Raw genomic sequence first — 16,130 nt, 5'->3', positions numbered from 1 at the left:
TTGTTTGCGTTCTGAGTCTGAACAGCACTATGAAGCGTATACGGATAAGTTTCTTACAATACTTACGCATGCTATACACATCTTTGAAGAATACTCCCTAGCTCGATCCATGCCGGACAATGTCAATCTCCACGGATCCATTGGCGAGTTTGGATTCATAGCGCCGCTGTATTACACGGCTATCAAGTGTCGTCACCATCGTGTCCGTCTTCACGCTATACGGCTACTGCGTGTGGTTCCACTGAAAGAGGCGACATGGGATTCTTTCACGGCGGCGAACATTGCAGAAACGGTCATGAGGCTTGAAGAGAAGGGTATTTACTCTGCCAGAACTGTTGATGATGACTTCTTGTTGAACGAAGTCCCGGTCTTGGGAGATGCTTGTAATTGGTCTCGCCTGCCGGAACATAGCATGTTCCACGACGTGGAAGTAACGACGCGAGAAGATCTTGCGAATGAAGTCGTCGTCACATGCAAAAGAACGCATGTGGACGGGACTCCAGACGTCGTCATCTTCCACGCCGACAACAAGCCTGCACCTGTTCCGGACAATCAAAGATCGTGCCATCTGTATCCATGACCAGCAAATCCCGTTCAACCCCAAAGAGAAACCAAAACCCCCATACCTCCATCTCTTCCACTATCTACACCCACAGCGTCTCTTCTAGATCCTGTTTTCGACGACTTCCTGTCTTGTCCCAAGACGCTCACTGATGGATAATACCGTCCACTCAATACTCCCTCGGCAGTCGCAGCTCAAACTAGGTTCTTAGTTACTTGCTCGATATACCTTCACCTCTCTGGCACTACCTCCTGCGCAAGATTTCTAATCTGTTCGTCACCATGCTCGACACATTCGATGAAAATCTTGGTCAATACTCCACCTTGGTGAATTGGTGCACAAAGAATGTGGAGATATCAAAACACTTATTGATTTATGCAAAGGATGTAGGCTAGAGTCGATTGCATGTACTTGTTCACGGAAGAGAGTTGAGGTTGTGAAGACTTCAGAGTAGAGAAAGCGGTTCCGCCAGTCGGAGAGACGGCAGCATGGACGTGGTTTTTTAAGCTTAGAGATATGACGCGGACGTCGATCGCTGCGACCAATGCAACGAGCGGGTCAGTGCCACCGTTCCTCATTTTCGCTGGACAGCATCGTATGCCTGCCTGGTACGAGGAAGCAGAGATCCCAAGTACCCGAATCACAGGCCTGCCTTACATAGTCTGCCATCCTGTGTAACAATCCCCTCTCTCTTGCTGCCATCCACGTTCCTGATCTCCCACTCATCACTGCCAACACCTCCAATCGCCCAAAACACGCCTTCAGGATCATACTTCCTCTTAATCCTAGCTAATTCCTCGTAGTTACTCCCAAAGAATGCCTCCTTCCACTCCCAATCCTGCGCATCCCCTTCATTGATATAGCTTCCACTCCCTGCCGTGATATCCCGCCAAGTCTGCATATACCCTTGCAGCCTCTCATGCCTTTCCGTCAACGCCCCCCGCGACAGAATGGGAGCCTTGCCATCCCAGTGCGCGTTTGGCTCGTAGGCTTGGGCGTGCAAGACTGTGGTGCGAAAGGCAGGGTTGACAGCGTTGTTGGGGTTTCCAGAAACCGACAGTGTGGGCGCGTAGTTCATGCCATGAAACGTTAGGGAGCCGTTCTCGACGACGTGACGGATGGCAAGGTGTGAAGATTCTAGAGCAGAGGTGTTGGAGAAGGTGGTGCGGGGGAAGAATCGGGATGCTATTAATGTGTGACCTGTTGTTTCGCCCAACAACCTTTTGAAGAGGTGTGATGCTTCGTCTTTGTATCCTTCTTCATATGAAAACGGAGACGTCAGAGACCGTCTTACTGTTGGCATAGGCTGCTGGATACCCAGATCGTTGAGTTTCTGAAGTAGCGGGCGCACGAAACGTCGGTGTTCGGTTGTAGTCTGGTTTGGTACAGAGATACCAACAGTAAAGGTAAGACCAGTAGTGCTGCTTTCAGGGTAGATGAAGTTGTAACCCAAACCACCTGCATCGCAGATGGTGACAGAGAATTCCCAGTATGTTCGCATGCCAGCCCAGAAGGTTTCCGTGGAGATTGGAGGTGCATTCGATCCGCGGTCTGGTGTGGTCGAGAAACGGATACTGGTTGACGCTAGAGGCGTGGGCGGAAACGCCTTAACGACGACAGACGTGATGATCCCGAATGTTCCTGGCTGTTTGTCAGTGGCTGTGAAGTTTTCTTCCATGTCGGGGACATGTACCTCCGCCTCCTCCACGGAAAGCCCAGAACAAATCTGCGTTCTCTCCCTCATGTGCTTCTACCACCCTGCCATCGGCTGTAACAGCGGTGATGGCAAGCACTTGGTCTGCGGCCAGTCCATAGTAGCTAGTATAGGAGCTATGTCCACCGCCCTGGAGAAAGCCGCCTGCGATACTCACGGTCCCTCCTCCTGCAACGATCATGACCATGTCTTTCTGTCGCATCAGTGTAGAGCCTTCATAAGCCTGCACACCCGCGGCATAGGTAACAGCTCTTCCATTATATGAGCCAGTGGGTGATGTATAGTTCAAATTATATGCCATGCCTTTGAGGTTGTGCGTCCATACACTAAGAGAATAACCACCAATGGATTTCCCATTGAAATCATGACCAGAATTCTTGATCACGAGCCGGATATTCTGGTTTCGAGCAAAGTTGACGGCAAGCTGAATCTGCCGTACTGTGGTGGCATTGACGACGTACTCTGGCCAACCGCCTTGGGTACAGGTTGAGTTTGGCTGTGAGGTTGGCGTGCACGTATTTCCAGATGCCCATTGGGACATGATGCTCACCGGGTCGTCGGAGCTGTTATGATCAGTATGATGAAGGGCAAGGTCTAATTATTGTCCATGTAGACTCACTGGAGGTTCATGCCTGCCCAGCTACTCTTCAATTGGTCGCACTTTGACGCATTGTAGCCTTCGCCAGCATAACAGACACTGGCAAGCGGCTTAGGCTTCAACAATGCACCTCCGAGCGTGTCGTTGAAAGACGCCCAGGCATCCTCGTTCGGCCATGTAGCGTCTTGTGGGATGATCTTGCAGCTACCAGACGCTGCAGTTGCTGATGCGCTGCCAAAGCGCAGTGCTTCATTGCTGGCCGCGTCTTCGCGAGTGAGTTGATCGCGCTCCCAATCAAAGTGGAGAGCAGTAGTGGTGGCAAGGAGTAGAAGAGGAAAGAGAGTAATGCAGCGCATCGTAAACATCTTGTAGGTGCGGTCAGAAATGCAGGGACACTGAGGAAGGCGCTGGGGGACTAAGTAGAAAAGCACCACACCACAGCCATACTGAGATAACGCCATCTCTCTCGTTGTGCAACGGCCGTCTGTCCCCCACACACTCCTCGAACGCCTCTTTTGTGGGGCTGTACGAGGTTATTGAAGGTGTGGTAAGCCTGGAATGTAGTGTTCATCTACTGTCCTGCAAGCACATGCCGGCTATATCGCGCGCCCGCCGTCCCGGTTCTGTGTAGAACTTTCAAGTGGAAACCGCGGTCTAGATCTACCGTCAGCCTGGATGCAGCGTGACCAAACAGATGGTGTAAAGGCAAAAGACGTTTTGAGGAAGTTGGGAGATATCTTTTCATACAAGGAGTTATCATGCAATACGACAATTGGACAAATGATCATGGGGGATAGAAGAAGTGCGCCATCCGCCGTACATAAGATCGTCTGTCCCTGAGATCCAATCTCATCTAGCCCAATAGTAAAGTTACACATTCATCCCAAATGCACCGAAAATAGAATCAGATTATAGCATAAGCTCGAGAGGGTTCTCAATGGCCTTCTTGAGCTCACGCATGAACTCGCCACCGACAGCACCATCGACGACCTTGTGGTCGAAGCTGCCGGTGATGACGATCTGGTCGTCCCACTCGACGCTTGCTGTGCCATCCTCGGCCTCGCCCGGTACTGCAACCTTCCTTGTTGTGCCGATTGCGACGATGCAAGCTTGTGGGGGGTTGATGACGGCGGTGAATCGCTCAACGGCGGAGTTCATGCCCATGTTGGAGATGGTAATGGTTCCGCCCTGGTACTCCTCGGGCTTGAGCTTGCCATCGCGTGCGCGCTTGCCAAGGTCCTTGATCTGGGAGGAGATGGACTGGAGGCCGAGTCCGTTGACGTTCTTGACGATGGGAGTCATGAGACCAACGGGGGTGGAAACAGCGACGGAGACATCGACAACGTTGTGCTGGCGGATGATGACCTTGCCGTTCTCCTCGCGCCATGACGAGTTGGCAGCGGGAACCTTGTGGGCGGCAACAGCGAGGGCCTTGACAAGCAAGTCGTTGACCGAGAGCTTGTACTTGCCGTCAGCTGCGGCGTTGAGAGCTTCGCGGAGCTTGAGGAGCTTGGAGACGGAGATGTTGGAGGCGACGAAGTAGTGGGGGTTCTGCTGCATGCTCTCGGTGAGACGGCTGGCGATGACCTTGCGCATGCTAGTAGCCTCGGTGTCCTCGTAGGCAGCTGCGGAGGAGGCAGCAGCGGGGGCAGCACCTGCAGCAGGCTTGTATTTCTCAATGTCCTCCTTGGTGATCTTGCCACCCTTTCCAGTGCCCTTGATGGAACCGAGGGGGACGCCCTTCTCGAGCGCGAGCTTCTTCACGGCTGGGGAAACAGCGGGCTGGCGCTGGAGAGCGGTCTCGAGACGGTCACCGGTGGATTCCGACTCGATGGCAGTGGGCGCGGACTCTTCCTTGGCAGGAGGAGCGGTCTTGGAGCCAGTGTTCGGGGGCTCGCTGGCCTCAGCAGCGTTGCCCTGCTTGGAGGGAGTGTCGGCCTTCTTGTCACCGCCGGCGTCCTCGATGGAGAAAGACTCGAAGGCGGAGACGTCCTCGCCCTCGTCGACCATTACCGCGATGGGCTGCAAAGGTTAGCATGGCATGCCTGTGAGAGCCAGCGGCTGAACTTACGCTGCCAACAGCGACGTCCTTTTCACCAGCGTCGCGCAGGATCTTGGCGATGGTGCCCTCTTCCTGGAACTCAAAGTCCATCTGTGCCTTGTCCGTCTCGATCTCGACGAGGACATCACCGGGCGCTATCGAGTCGCCGACCTTCTTCTGCCATGCGCCAATGTTGCCGGAGGTCATGGTTGGGGAGAGGGCAGGCATGCTGATAACGCTGTGCGGGGGGTAGGCTGCGAACACGAGGCGTTAGCAACGCGACCATCACCGGAGTTTTTGGTCGGAGGGCGAAAGACGGTGAGGGTGCTCACATTTCGAGGCATAGTATCGTGCAAGCGCGGCCAGGGCTGGTGTGCGTCTGGATGGAGGTGTCAGCTGTCGTCTTGGGCGGGTTTTTTTGGCGTCGAGGCAGGCAAGACTGCAGGCAACTTACGCAGAGCATCTCGAGGCAGGGAGGGCGCCGCGCAGCGCAATTGACCCTCTGGAGGTCAATTGGCTTCCAGCCCGGGACAGCAGAGTGGTCGTGGCAGGCATTGTGTCGGGATGCCGGTGCGCTGAGATTTACTCGAGACGAGCGAAAATAGGCGTGGGGTGGGTGGGTGGAAAGAGAGTCGTCGGGCGAGAGCGACAAGCTGCAGCTGTATGCTCAGGCGCTGGTCGGAGCTGGAGGAGATGGAGGGCAGTTCAACGAAAAGTTTAGTGCAGTTGGTTGGAGACCCGGCGACTAGCGTTCTCTCCCGATGGCCCTCTCTGCTGCATGCGACATTTCCCGGGACGCCCTGTCACCGTGTGTGGCGCCGCTCGCTGTGGCTGGGACCTCAGTGTGGCGCCTCACTAGCGTCCCGCGCTACCAGCGGACTGGTCGTTGGGTACGTAACTAGTAGGGAAAGTCACAGAGTGTCATCTCACATAGCAACCTTTGGGGATTCGCGCTCAACCATACGTGCCGTTGCCAATTCGCTTCCCCTCTCTCTGTGCTGCATTGCGCCTGTACGAGCCACCACACGGCCTTGTATTTCCTCCTCTTGCGTCGCTCCTTCCTTCCGCCATGGTCGCTGAGGACAGGGTACTAATACGAATCTCGCGGACGTGAACAACCATGGCCGACACCGACCCCCAGCCCACGCAGACAGAGCAGGTGGAGAAGCCTGAGAGCATGGAACAGCAACAAGAAGAAGAACCACGGGAAACACACCCATACAACACAGAGGGAGAAGACGAGAGCGAGTCAGATTCCGAGTCGGAACAGGCATCAGAGGAGGGAGAGGAGACGTCTTCCCCAGCGCCGGAAGCTCCACGGGAAGATGCGGATACATCGACACGTGCCGACGCACCTGCGCCCGCGACCGAGGCACCATCACTAAACGTACCCGACGCGGGCGATGCGCCGCGGTCGTCCGAGCAGATCTTCGACCATCGCCTGCCTCTCGATAACCGCCCGCGAACAGACTCGCAGTCTACCGTAGCCACCACCGCCACGCGACCCTCGACGAGGAGTTCCCTCGTCTTTGTCGTCACTGCGCTCGAGACTATCGCAGCTTCCAAAGATGCTAGGAAGAACAAGAAGCTTGGGGACAGCACCAATGCCGCCCTGTCTGCAATCAAGAATGAGGGCGACCCGGCACGCATCAACCCCGAGGTGCTCTTCGAGCCGCTCCAGCTCGCCTCCGAGGCTCCAAACGTGCCCGTCTCCATCACGGCGCTCGACTGCATCGGCAAGCTCATCAGCTACTCGTACTTCTCCGTGCCGGCCGAACCGCGAGCCGACAACAGCGAAGTGCCCCCTCTGATCGAACGAGCTATAGACACAATATGCGACTGTTTCCAAGGCGAGGCTACCGCGCCAGAAGTGCAGCTGCAGATTGTCAAGTCGCTGCTGGCAGCCATCTTGAACGACAAGATCGTTGTGCACGGAGCGGGACTGTTGAAGGCTGTGCGACTCACGTACAACATCTTTCTCCTGTCAAAATCGAGCGCGAACCAGCAGGTCGCACAGGGCGCATTGACTCAGATGGTCGGCACAGTCTTTGAGAGGGTCAAGACAAGACTGGCTGTCAAAGAGGCTCGGCTGAACTTGTCGCGCTCCTCCTTGAACGACAAGGGCCAGTCGGAAGAGAGTGTGCAGCAAGATCAAAGCAGCACAGAAGACATCAATGGCTCCGAGGCCAATGGCGAAGACGGAGAGGACGAGCACGACGCTGAAACCACCGAACCCAGCGACAAGGCCGTCGACCGACACACGGGTCCCAAGATTACACTGCAAAGCTTCGAAAACAACATGAGCTTCAACGACGACCGTATACACGATAACGCACCAACGCTGGTAACTCGCATCAAGGGCAAAGCTGGATCGCGCCATGCGTCCGGGCAAGAGAGCTCACCTCACGTCAACACGGAAGATGAGGAGGAGGACGAGATATTTGTCAAAGACGCGTACCTCGTCTTCAGAGCCATGTGCCGTCTGAGCACAAAGAGCCTGACAGTGGACCATGCCCACGATGTGCGCTCCCAGGGCATGCGTTCCAAGCTTCTCTCTCTGCATATGATCCACACCATACTCTTCAATAACATTGCTGTCTTCGTGTCCCCATATGCCACCATTCGCAGCGGCAGCGATGAACCAACCAGCTTCATACAAGCGGTCAAGCAGTATCTCTGCCTAAGCTTGAGTCGCAACGGCGCAAGTTCAGTGAAGCAGGTCTTTGAAGTCGCTTGTGAGATCTTCTGGCAGATGCTCAAGTACCTGCGCATATCACTCAAGAAGGAAGTCGAGGTGTTCCTCAAGGAAATATACCTTGCAACGTTAGACAAGCGAAGTGCTCCTGCATTTCAGAAGCAATACATTTTGACAATATTCGGAAGGCTTGCTGCAGACCCCCGGGCACTGGTAGAGATATATCTCAACTATGATTGCGACCGCACTGCACTTGACAACATGTTCCAGCGCGTCGTCGAACACCTGTCCAAGATATCCAGCAACCCCGTCACCATCACAGCCATGCAACAGCAAGCATACCAGGACCAGCGAGAGAAGCAATCGAGACAGATGGACTGGCAGAGCCGCGGTACATTACCGCCATCACTCACGACTGTCTCTATGAACTCGTCGCACGACACAGAGCATGGCTATCCGCAAGAGTACGCCATGAAGCAGGAGTCACTAGAGGCCCTAGTCGAGATCCTCCGATCTCTCGTCAACTGGGCTCAACAGGCCCTGCCTGAGAACACCAAGCAAAACAACCCTGATCTGCGACCATCACTCGACGACCTCCGAGTTTCGACAGACACCAGATTCGCCGCAGAGTCTCCAATGGTAGGAGCAGACTCCGGGACTGTTACGCCGCTTGCCGAGGACGACTACAGCCAACTTGAGAAGGCAAAACAGAGGAAGACCGCACTCACAAATGCGTTGAGACAGTTCAACTATAAGCCGAAGCGTGGGCTAAAGACCTTGATTGCAGAGGGTTTTATCCCCTCGAACAAGCCTGAGGACATTGCTCGCTTCTTCCTCGACAATGATCAGATCGACAAAACAGCACTGGGAGAGTTTCTGGGAGAGGGTGACCCGGAGAACATTGCGATTATGCATGCTTTTGTGGATTTGATGGACTTTACTAAAACCCGCTTTACGGACGCCCTGCGGCGCTTCCTTCAAAGCTTCCGCTTACCTGGTGAAGCTCAAAAGATCGATCGCTTTATGCTCAAGTTCGCTGAGCGGTACATCACCGGTAACCCCAACGCGTATGCCAATGCCGATACTGCATATGTTCTTTCGTATTCCGTCATCATGTTGAATGTCGATCAACATAGCAAGAAAATGAAAGGCCCTCGTATGACACCGCAAGACTTTATCAAGAACAATCGTGGCATCAACGACTCAGCCGATTTGCCGGATGAGTACCTACAGGCCATCTACGATGAGATCTCCCAGAATGAGATTGTATTGAACACCGAGCAAGAGGCTGCTGCAGACAAGGGACTGTTGAACCAACAACCCGCAGGAGGATTGTCTAGTATTGGACAAGTCCTGACAGGCGGTGCCCGCGACCTACAGCGGGAGGCGATTGTGCAAGCCTCGGAAGCAATGGCTAACAAGACTGAGCAACTTTACAAGCAGCTCCTTCGGGCTCAGCGGAGAACAGCTACAACCCTTCCAGTCTCTAAATTCATACCCGCGTCATCCTCCAAGCATGTCGGGCCCATGTTCGAAGTCAGTTGGATGCCAATTCTGACTGCGCTCTCTGGCCAAGCTCAAGACCACAACATCGAAATCGTTCGCCTGTGTATTGAAGGCATCAAGCTAGCAATCCGGATATCGTGCTTGTTCGATCTCGACAGCTCACGACAGGCTTTCGTGGCTTTCCTCTCGCGCTTCACCAACCTCTACAACGTGAGCGAGATGAAAGCTAGGAACATGGAAGCGTTGAAAGCCTTGATCGAGATTGCCCAGACGGAGGGTAACCTTCTGCGGGAGTCTTGGCGTGAAGTCCTCACGTGTGTCTCACAGTTGGACCGCTTCCAACTCATCTCTTCTGGTATCGACGAACGTGCCGTGCCGGACGTGCTCAAGTCGAGTTCGGGCACCGCACAATCGCGCAAGAATCTCAACGTCCCGGCCAACCGTCAAAGACCGAAATCACAAGCAAGCACTACAAGCTTTCATTCTGAAGTAGCTGAGGAGAGTCGCTCCACCGACATCGTTCGAGGAGTGGACCGGATCTTTACCAACAGCGCAAACCTGTCTGGTGAAGCTATCGTAGATTTTGTGAAAGCGCTTGTTCAAGTCAGCTGGCAAGAGATCCAGTCGTCTGGGCAAAGCGAGTCACCTCGCACCTACAGTCTGCAGAAGCTCGTAGAGATCAGTGGTTACAACATGACGCGTGTTCGTTTTGAGTGGACCAACATCTGGCAGGTACTTGGCGCTCACTTCAACGAGGTTGGATGCCACACCAACACCAATGTCGTCTACTTTGCTCTCAATTCACTGCGGCAACTTTCGATGAAGTTTATGGAAATCGAAGAACTGCCTGGTTTCAAGTTCCAGAAGGACTTCCTCAAACCTTTCGAGCACATTATCAACAACACAAACGTCGTCTCGGTCAAGGACATGGTACTACGCTGCTTGATCCAGATGATACAAGCGCGAGGCGAGAACATTCGATCTGGCTGGAAGACAATGTTCGGGGTCTTCACTGTGGCTGCCAGGGAACCGTACGGTATGTTATTTCTCCATTGTTGTTTGTACAGCCATTAACACAGAGCAGAGGGCATCGTCAACCTCGCATTCGAAAACGTCACCCAGGTATACAATACCCGCTTTGGTGTAGTCATTTCACAGGGCGCGTTCGCAGACCTTATCGTCTGTCTTACGGAATTCTCGAAGAACTTCAAGTTCCAGAAGAAATCGCTACAAGCAATAGAACTGCTCAAGTCGTCTGTGCCCAAGATGTTACGGACACCCGAGTGCTCTCTATCCGCCCGTGCTGGATACTTGAAAGACTCAGAAAAGGGCTCTTCGATTCCGAAGCAGCCTAGCCGCCAAACGCAAGAAGAGCAATTCTGGTTCCCAGTTCTCTTCGCCTTCCACGACGTCCTGATGACTGGTGAGGATCTAGAGGTCCGGTCAAGGGCGTTGCAATACCTGTTTGATACCCTAATTAGCTATGGTGGCGACTTCCCACGGGATTTCTGGGACATGCTTTGGCGACAGCTTCTGTACCCCATCTTCATGGTGTTGAAGTCAAAGTCTGAGATGACAAAGGTTCTCAACCATGAGGAACTTTCAGTGTGGCTCTCGACTACCATGATTCAAGCTCTCCGCAACATGATCAAACTCTTCACTCACTTTTTCGACTCGCTGGAGTACATGCTCGACCGGTTCCTCGATCTCCTTGCCCTTTGTATATGCCAAGAGAACGACACTTTAGCGCGCATCGGCAGCAACTGCTTACAGCAGTTGATTTTGCAGAACGTTCAGAAGTTCCAAGCTGATCACTGGAGTCAGATCGTCAAGGCATTTGTCGATCTCTTCCAAAGGACCGAAGCAACAGCCCTGTTCTCTGCTGCGACCGGCGGCTCATCTATACAGACCACTTCGACGAACGGTACTGGCAAGACGTCAGACCTGACAACGCCAACCGGAGACGGACCACCTGGCGAACTCTCGCTCCAAACACCTACTGAAGAACCGAGGATGGACAACGCGCTTGGAATCAATGGCCTTTCTGGCGCAAGGCGACCGTCTCTAGTGACTTCGGACTCTGCGAGCATCAGTGGTGGCGTTGAGCAGCGTATGCCATCGCCGCTACCCAAGCGCCAGACCCAGGAATTGGAAGACTACCGTCCCGACGACCAAAGTCTTCAGCAACCACCTGTGGTTGTCACAGCCGCCCGCCGTCGCTTCTTCAACCAAATCATTACGAAATGCGTCCTGCAACTTCTCATGATCGAGACAGTACAAGAGCTCTTCACGAACGAAGCCGTCTATGAGAAGATTCCTTCCGGCGAACTGCTCCGCCTTATGGCCGTACTCAAGAAGTCGTACCATTTTGCTAAGCGCTTCAATGCGAATCGCGACCTGCGATCACGGCTGTTCAGGGAAGGCTTCATGAAGCAACCGCCAAACTTGCTCAAGCAGGAAAGTGGATCGGCGTCAGTGTACGTGAGCATTCTGTTCAGAATGTACCACGACACGTCTAACGACCGCGCTGCCTCACGCGCCGACACGGAAGCTGCCCTGATCCCGCTCTGCGAGGACATCATTGCCTCATATGTCGATCTTGACGAAGAGACCCAACAACGCAACATTGTCACTTGGCGCCCTGTCGTCGTCACCGTACTGGATGGATACACTGGCTTGCCCGACACTGATTTTGAAAAGAATGTCGATATCTTTGCGCCGCTTGTCGTTGGACTTCTCGGTACGGAAATGGCACCCGATGTACAAAGAAGCGTGCAAGCGCTTGTCGGGCGCATCTTCGAGACGAAGCTGGGTATGAAGAAGCAGCCGCTCATGCCAGCAATTAGTCGGAGTCCACGGGGCAGCTTCGTGGGCAGCCCAGGCCAGAGAAGGGCCAGCAAAAGTGGACGGTAGAGTGGCTCTTCACTCTATGCTCCTATAATTCCTTCCCATGGTTCGTAAACTCGACACCTCCTGATTCATGTTCTGTTCTTTAGGTTTGACACTGCAAGGCATGTTTACTTGTTGGTTCAGCGCCTCTTTGTTCTCATTCTGGCTCCAAAGCATTGCCGCTGGGGTCGGGCTTTGTTTAATGGGCGTTAGTAGGCGCGAATTTTGGCTGTGTTGTACACTAACACGATATCAAATTCCGCGTGATCTTATCAATTTTTCTGATGTGTTAGACTAGAGCGGAAGAATTGAAGCAAGCAGCATACTATACAACTCGTCTTTTTGCTGTTATGATTATGGTGATCGCCTGACAACTTAGTTGCGGGATCACCACGATCGGCAGAGCCGCCTCATGCAGGTACGACTGTGGAAAGCTTAAACCCGGAATTGCTCAACGTCATGGAATCTAATTGCCGTTGCTGTTTAGCATGTACCACATGGCATCCACGTAAGGGACGTGTAAGCTATGACGCTTGTTCACGGCTGGCATCACGATGCAGAAACGGAAGGAAGCTAGAAATGCTTTCCATATACGAAGTTTGTCCCGTCTTCACTTGAGAGGACAGTCACTGCACTACAGTGTTAAGATAACGTCACGCGGAAGATGCAATTCTCACTCCTCCCAGTGGTAGCCTTAGCAGTCAGTGCAGCTGCGCAAGTTGCTTTTCAAAACAGCAGCGGCTCAATTCTGCGAGTCGACACAGGGTCCTACGGCCCTGAGATAGAAGAATACCACTACTACTACTCCCAGTGGCCCATAGGTCTCGCCATTTCGTCCACTGGCCGTTTCTTTGCGACCTACACACGCGGCAGCTACGCCTACACACTCGGTGAAGTGGTTAACAAAACTGCCGAAACACCCTACCCATCCGCGGACCTTAACCTTCCTGTTTCGCAGCTGAACACGAGCTGGAATGGTATTCCTTTTGGTAGTAGGAACAGCACTGGGCTGATCAGTGTGTAAGCTTTGTATATTACCCCAGAAAATGACAGGAGACCTGAGACGCTCTGGGTAGTAGACACAGGTAAGAGGTTCCTCTGTACGAACTACCTGTGAGCTATACACTAACTTTTTATACGTACCTTTTAGGAAGACCCACCATCATGAATTCAACCGGCGCACCATCGATGCCATACGCACAACCAGGTGGACCCAAGATTCTCGGTATCAATCTAGCAAACGACAGCGTTTACGCAACCTACACTTTCTCACCTAGCGTCCACTTCCCAGACTCCTACATGAACGACATCCGCTTCGACCTGCGTCCAAACATCACATCGTCAGGATCAGGTGTCGCTTACATTGTCGACAGCAGCGACGAAGGACGTCCCGGCTTCATCATCCTCGACCTGGGTACCAGCAAAAGTTGGAGAAGACTGACACAACACCCTTCTACATTGCGCGTAGACCGCGACGTGCCTTCCTACCAAGGCAACCCATTCTACCAACGCACAATCGGCCAGCCTATCCAGACGCTACGAGAAGGACTTGATGGAATCCAGATCAGCGCCGATGGCTCGACTATTTACTACAGCCCCTTGACATCAGATTATTTGTACTCGGTCCCTGCCGCGAACCTTCTCACGCCTTCCTCGGATCCCCTCGCGGAAATCATGGCCGCGAATAACGTTACGAATCTCGGTCAGCGGGGCGGAAACGCAAATGGCTTCGAAGGCGATGACAACGGTTTGATATACCAGTGCATGCCTGAGCATAACGCAGTTTATGTTTATGACCCGGAGACGCTGCGTACAGAGCCTTTTGTGAGGGACCCGCGTATCGTCTGGCCGGATGGAGCGTCGATTGGTGAGGATGGTTACTTGTATATGAATATCAATCAGCTGCCATACCAGCCAAATTGGAACGAGGGTGTTGATGGGAGGACTTTTCCCGGAGCGGTGTTGAGGGTGAAGTTGCCCAATGGGGGAAAGAAGATTACGACCTTGGGCTGAAGGTTCGGTGTGTGGAGCTGAGAGGGATGAGACCAAGTGAGACAAAGCACACAATACCACAGCACTAGTTATGAGGAACATTTGACAGATATTATATGTCATGGTAGTATTTCTATTCATGCGTCGTCAACTACATGTCTGAATAGCGAAGACACTGTATGTACCAGATACAGCCGGACTGGTTCATCCATGAGATAGAGAAACAAACTTTTGCCCAAACCCAGTAGGTATCATATCGATGACCGTAGAAATGTAATAGTCCTTGAACGCCGCCAAATGCAATAACATCCCATCGATATACTTCAGATCAACTCCATGGAGTGGTACAGGTGTTGTAAATGTGCAAGAACGGAGCAGAGAAGTCATCTCTACTCGTCCTGCTTGATCTCAAGCTTGCTCTTCTTGGGGCTGCCCTGGGGCTCGCCGCCGTCGGCCTTGCGCTTGTTGGAAGTGTCCTTGACGATGGGAACGCCGTGGGCGTCGCGCTCAATCTCCTTCTTGTCCTCCTTGTGGCTGGCGCGGTCGTCCTTGCCGTCCTTGAAGCGGTCGCGACGCTTGTTCCAGTCGTCGGCGTCGACGGAGCCGTTTGAAGCGCTGCGATCGCGGCGCCTGCGGGGAGAGCGGGATCGGTTGCGGTCACGGCGGTTGTCGCGACGGTCATTGCCACCACGTCCACCACGTCCACCGCGGCCCTGTCCACGACCTCCACGACCTCCTCCACGGCCGCTGCGGCTGAAGTCGCCCTTGGCCTCGCGTTGTGCCTTGCGCTGCTGGTACTTCTCCTCCTCGGTCAGCTCCCAGTCGGGCTTGATGCCCTTCTCCTCGCACTTCATGACAATGTACTCCTTCTTGCCCATGATGACGAGCTCGTTGCCGTTGAACTTGGGTTTGGGGTCAAGCTCGAGGAACTGCTTCTGGGAGTCCTCGGAGTCAAACTCGACAAAGACACTGCCCTTCCAAGCACCGTCATTCTCGCGACGCTTGCGGACCATGACTGCGCCGTAAGGACGGAAGAACTTCTCGAGCGCGATCTGGCCGGCCTGATCTTCGCTGCCGAAGCCCTTGACGTAGGCGCTACGCTCCATGTTGTTGGAGGAGTTGTTCTTGAGGCGGTAGAAGAGCTCCTCTGTGGTGGGTGGGTTCTTTTCATCACCTTCCTTAGTGGGGACGGAAATCGGCTCCTTGCGCCTGACGGCTTCGCTGCCGGCTTTACTGTACTCGCCATCATCAACGACTTCGAGATCGGTGCTCTCGCGGAGTGCCTTTACAACAGCGGAGTAGGGCTTGAAGCGGCGCATGCGCTTGAAAGAGCAGACATGGTGGATGGAAACAGGAGTGTTCTTGGGGCCTTCGAGCGTCATGAACATGTGCTCGTCAGTTGCCAAGTTCTGTGCAGAGAAGTAAAACTCAACCTTGGAAGTGTTAGTCAGGCGTACCGTGAATGGTAAAGTGGGAGTCATACCTGGGCGCGGATCTCGTTGGGGTCGTCAGACTCGGGAAGATCGTCAAACTCTTGGTTGTTCTGCCTGCGCAAAGATTAACACTAAAAGGCAAAGACTCGAACATTTGAGCGCACCTCTTGTTGCGGTTGTCGCGGAAGTTGCCACGGCCACCGCGACCACCTCGACCTCCGCGCCCACCATCGCGGCGGTCGTTGCGACCAGATCGGTCACCACGGTCTTCGCGGTCGTTGCGATGGCCGTTCTTGTCTTCGGACTTGCCATTGACTTCCTCCTTGTCCTCGCCATTTTCGCTCTTGATGGCCTTGTCCTCGGGCTTGGAGTCGGAGGTTTCAGCCTTTGACTCAGACTTGATGTCGGTTGTGCTCTCAGTCTTGGAGACTTCAGCAGGGTTTGCGGCTGGCGCAGCAGTGGTCTGTTGGTCTGCCATGTTTAGTATGTATGCAGCCTGAATCGCGTATGTGAGAAGAAGCTGCAAAAGGCGGTTTGAGGTTCGCGACAAAGAGGTTGGAGGTTGTTGGAAAGAAAAGGGCGCCAGGTGAGAGATAGCTATGGTTCTTAGTGGGGAATTTTCGATGCAGACGGGCACGGACCGCTATCCAGATTTACGCTCGCCGCGTGGGCCGCTATTGTAACAATATCACCAATTCCT

The 16,130-nt window shown here is 53.7% G+C and overlaps 4 protein-coding genes across 4 annotated transcripts; 1 reads left to right on the top strand and 3 right to left on the bottom strand.

The window, feature by feature from the left end:
• Positions 1 to 1,202: 1,202 nt before the first annotated feature.
• On the bottom strand, positions 1,203 to 3,239 carry ACET3X_005817 (uncharacterized protein; the record flags this gene model as incomplete). The annotated part of the gene is made up of 3 exons (XM_069451960.1): positions 1,203 to 2,203; positions 2,256 to 2,839; positions 2,896 to 3,239. 3 exons carry the CDS (start codon positions 3,237 to 3,239, stop codon positions 1,203 to 1,205), a joined length of 1,929 nt encoding a protein of 642 aa, XP_069306177.1.
• A 544-nt stretch (positions 3,240 to 3,783) lies between these two features.
• Positions 3,784 to 5,470, bottom strand: ACET3X_005816 (uncharacterized protein; the record flags this gene model as incomplete). The annotated part of the gene is made up of 4 exons (XM_069451959.1): positions 3,784 to 4,896; positions 4,946 to 5,169; positions 5,248 to 5,294; positions 5,370 to 5,470. 4 exons carry the CDS (start codon positions 5,468 to 5,470, stop codon positions 3,784 to 3,786), a joined length of 1,485 nt encoding a protein of 494 aa, XP_069306176.1.
• Positions 5,471 to 6,035: 565 nt separating this feature from the next.
• Positions 6,036 to 14,018, top strand: ACET3X_005815 (uncharacterized protein; the record flags this gene model as incomplete). The annotated part of the gene is made up of 5 exons (XM_069451958.1): positions 6,036 to 10,152; positions 10,201 to 11,928; positions 12,692 to 12,982; positions 13,031 to 13,090; positions 13,156 to 14,018. 5 exons carry the CDS (start codon positions 6,036 to 6,038, stop codon positions 14,016 to 14,018), a joined length of 7,059 nt encoding a protein of 2,352 aa, XP_069306175.1.
• Positions 14,019 to 14,386: 368 nt separating this feature from the next.
• ACET3X_005814 (uncharacterized protein) lies at positions 14,387 to 15,908 on the bottom strand (the record flags this gene model as incomplete). The annotated part of the gene is made up of 3 exons (XM_069451957.1): positions 14,387 to 15,430; positions 15,481 to 15,544; positions 15,595 to 15,908. 3 exons carry the CDS (start codon positions 15,906 to 15,908, stop codon positions 14,387 to 14,389), a joined length of 1,422 nt encoding a protein of 473 aa, XP_069306174.1.
• Positions 15,909 to 16,130: the final 222 nt, after the last annotated feature.

The sequence above is a fragment of the Alternaria dauci genome, chromosome 5 (assembly GCF_042100115.1).
Source record: "Alternaria dauci strain A2016 chromosome 5, whole genome shotgun sequence".
Lineage (NCBI taxonomy): Eukaryota > Fungi > Ascomycota > Dothideomycetes > Pleosporales > Pleosporaceae > Alternaria > Alternaria dauci.
This window is presented reverse-complemented; position numbering and strand designations above follow the sequence as displayed.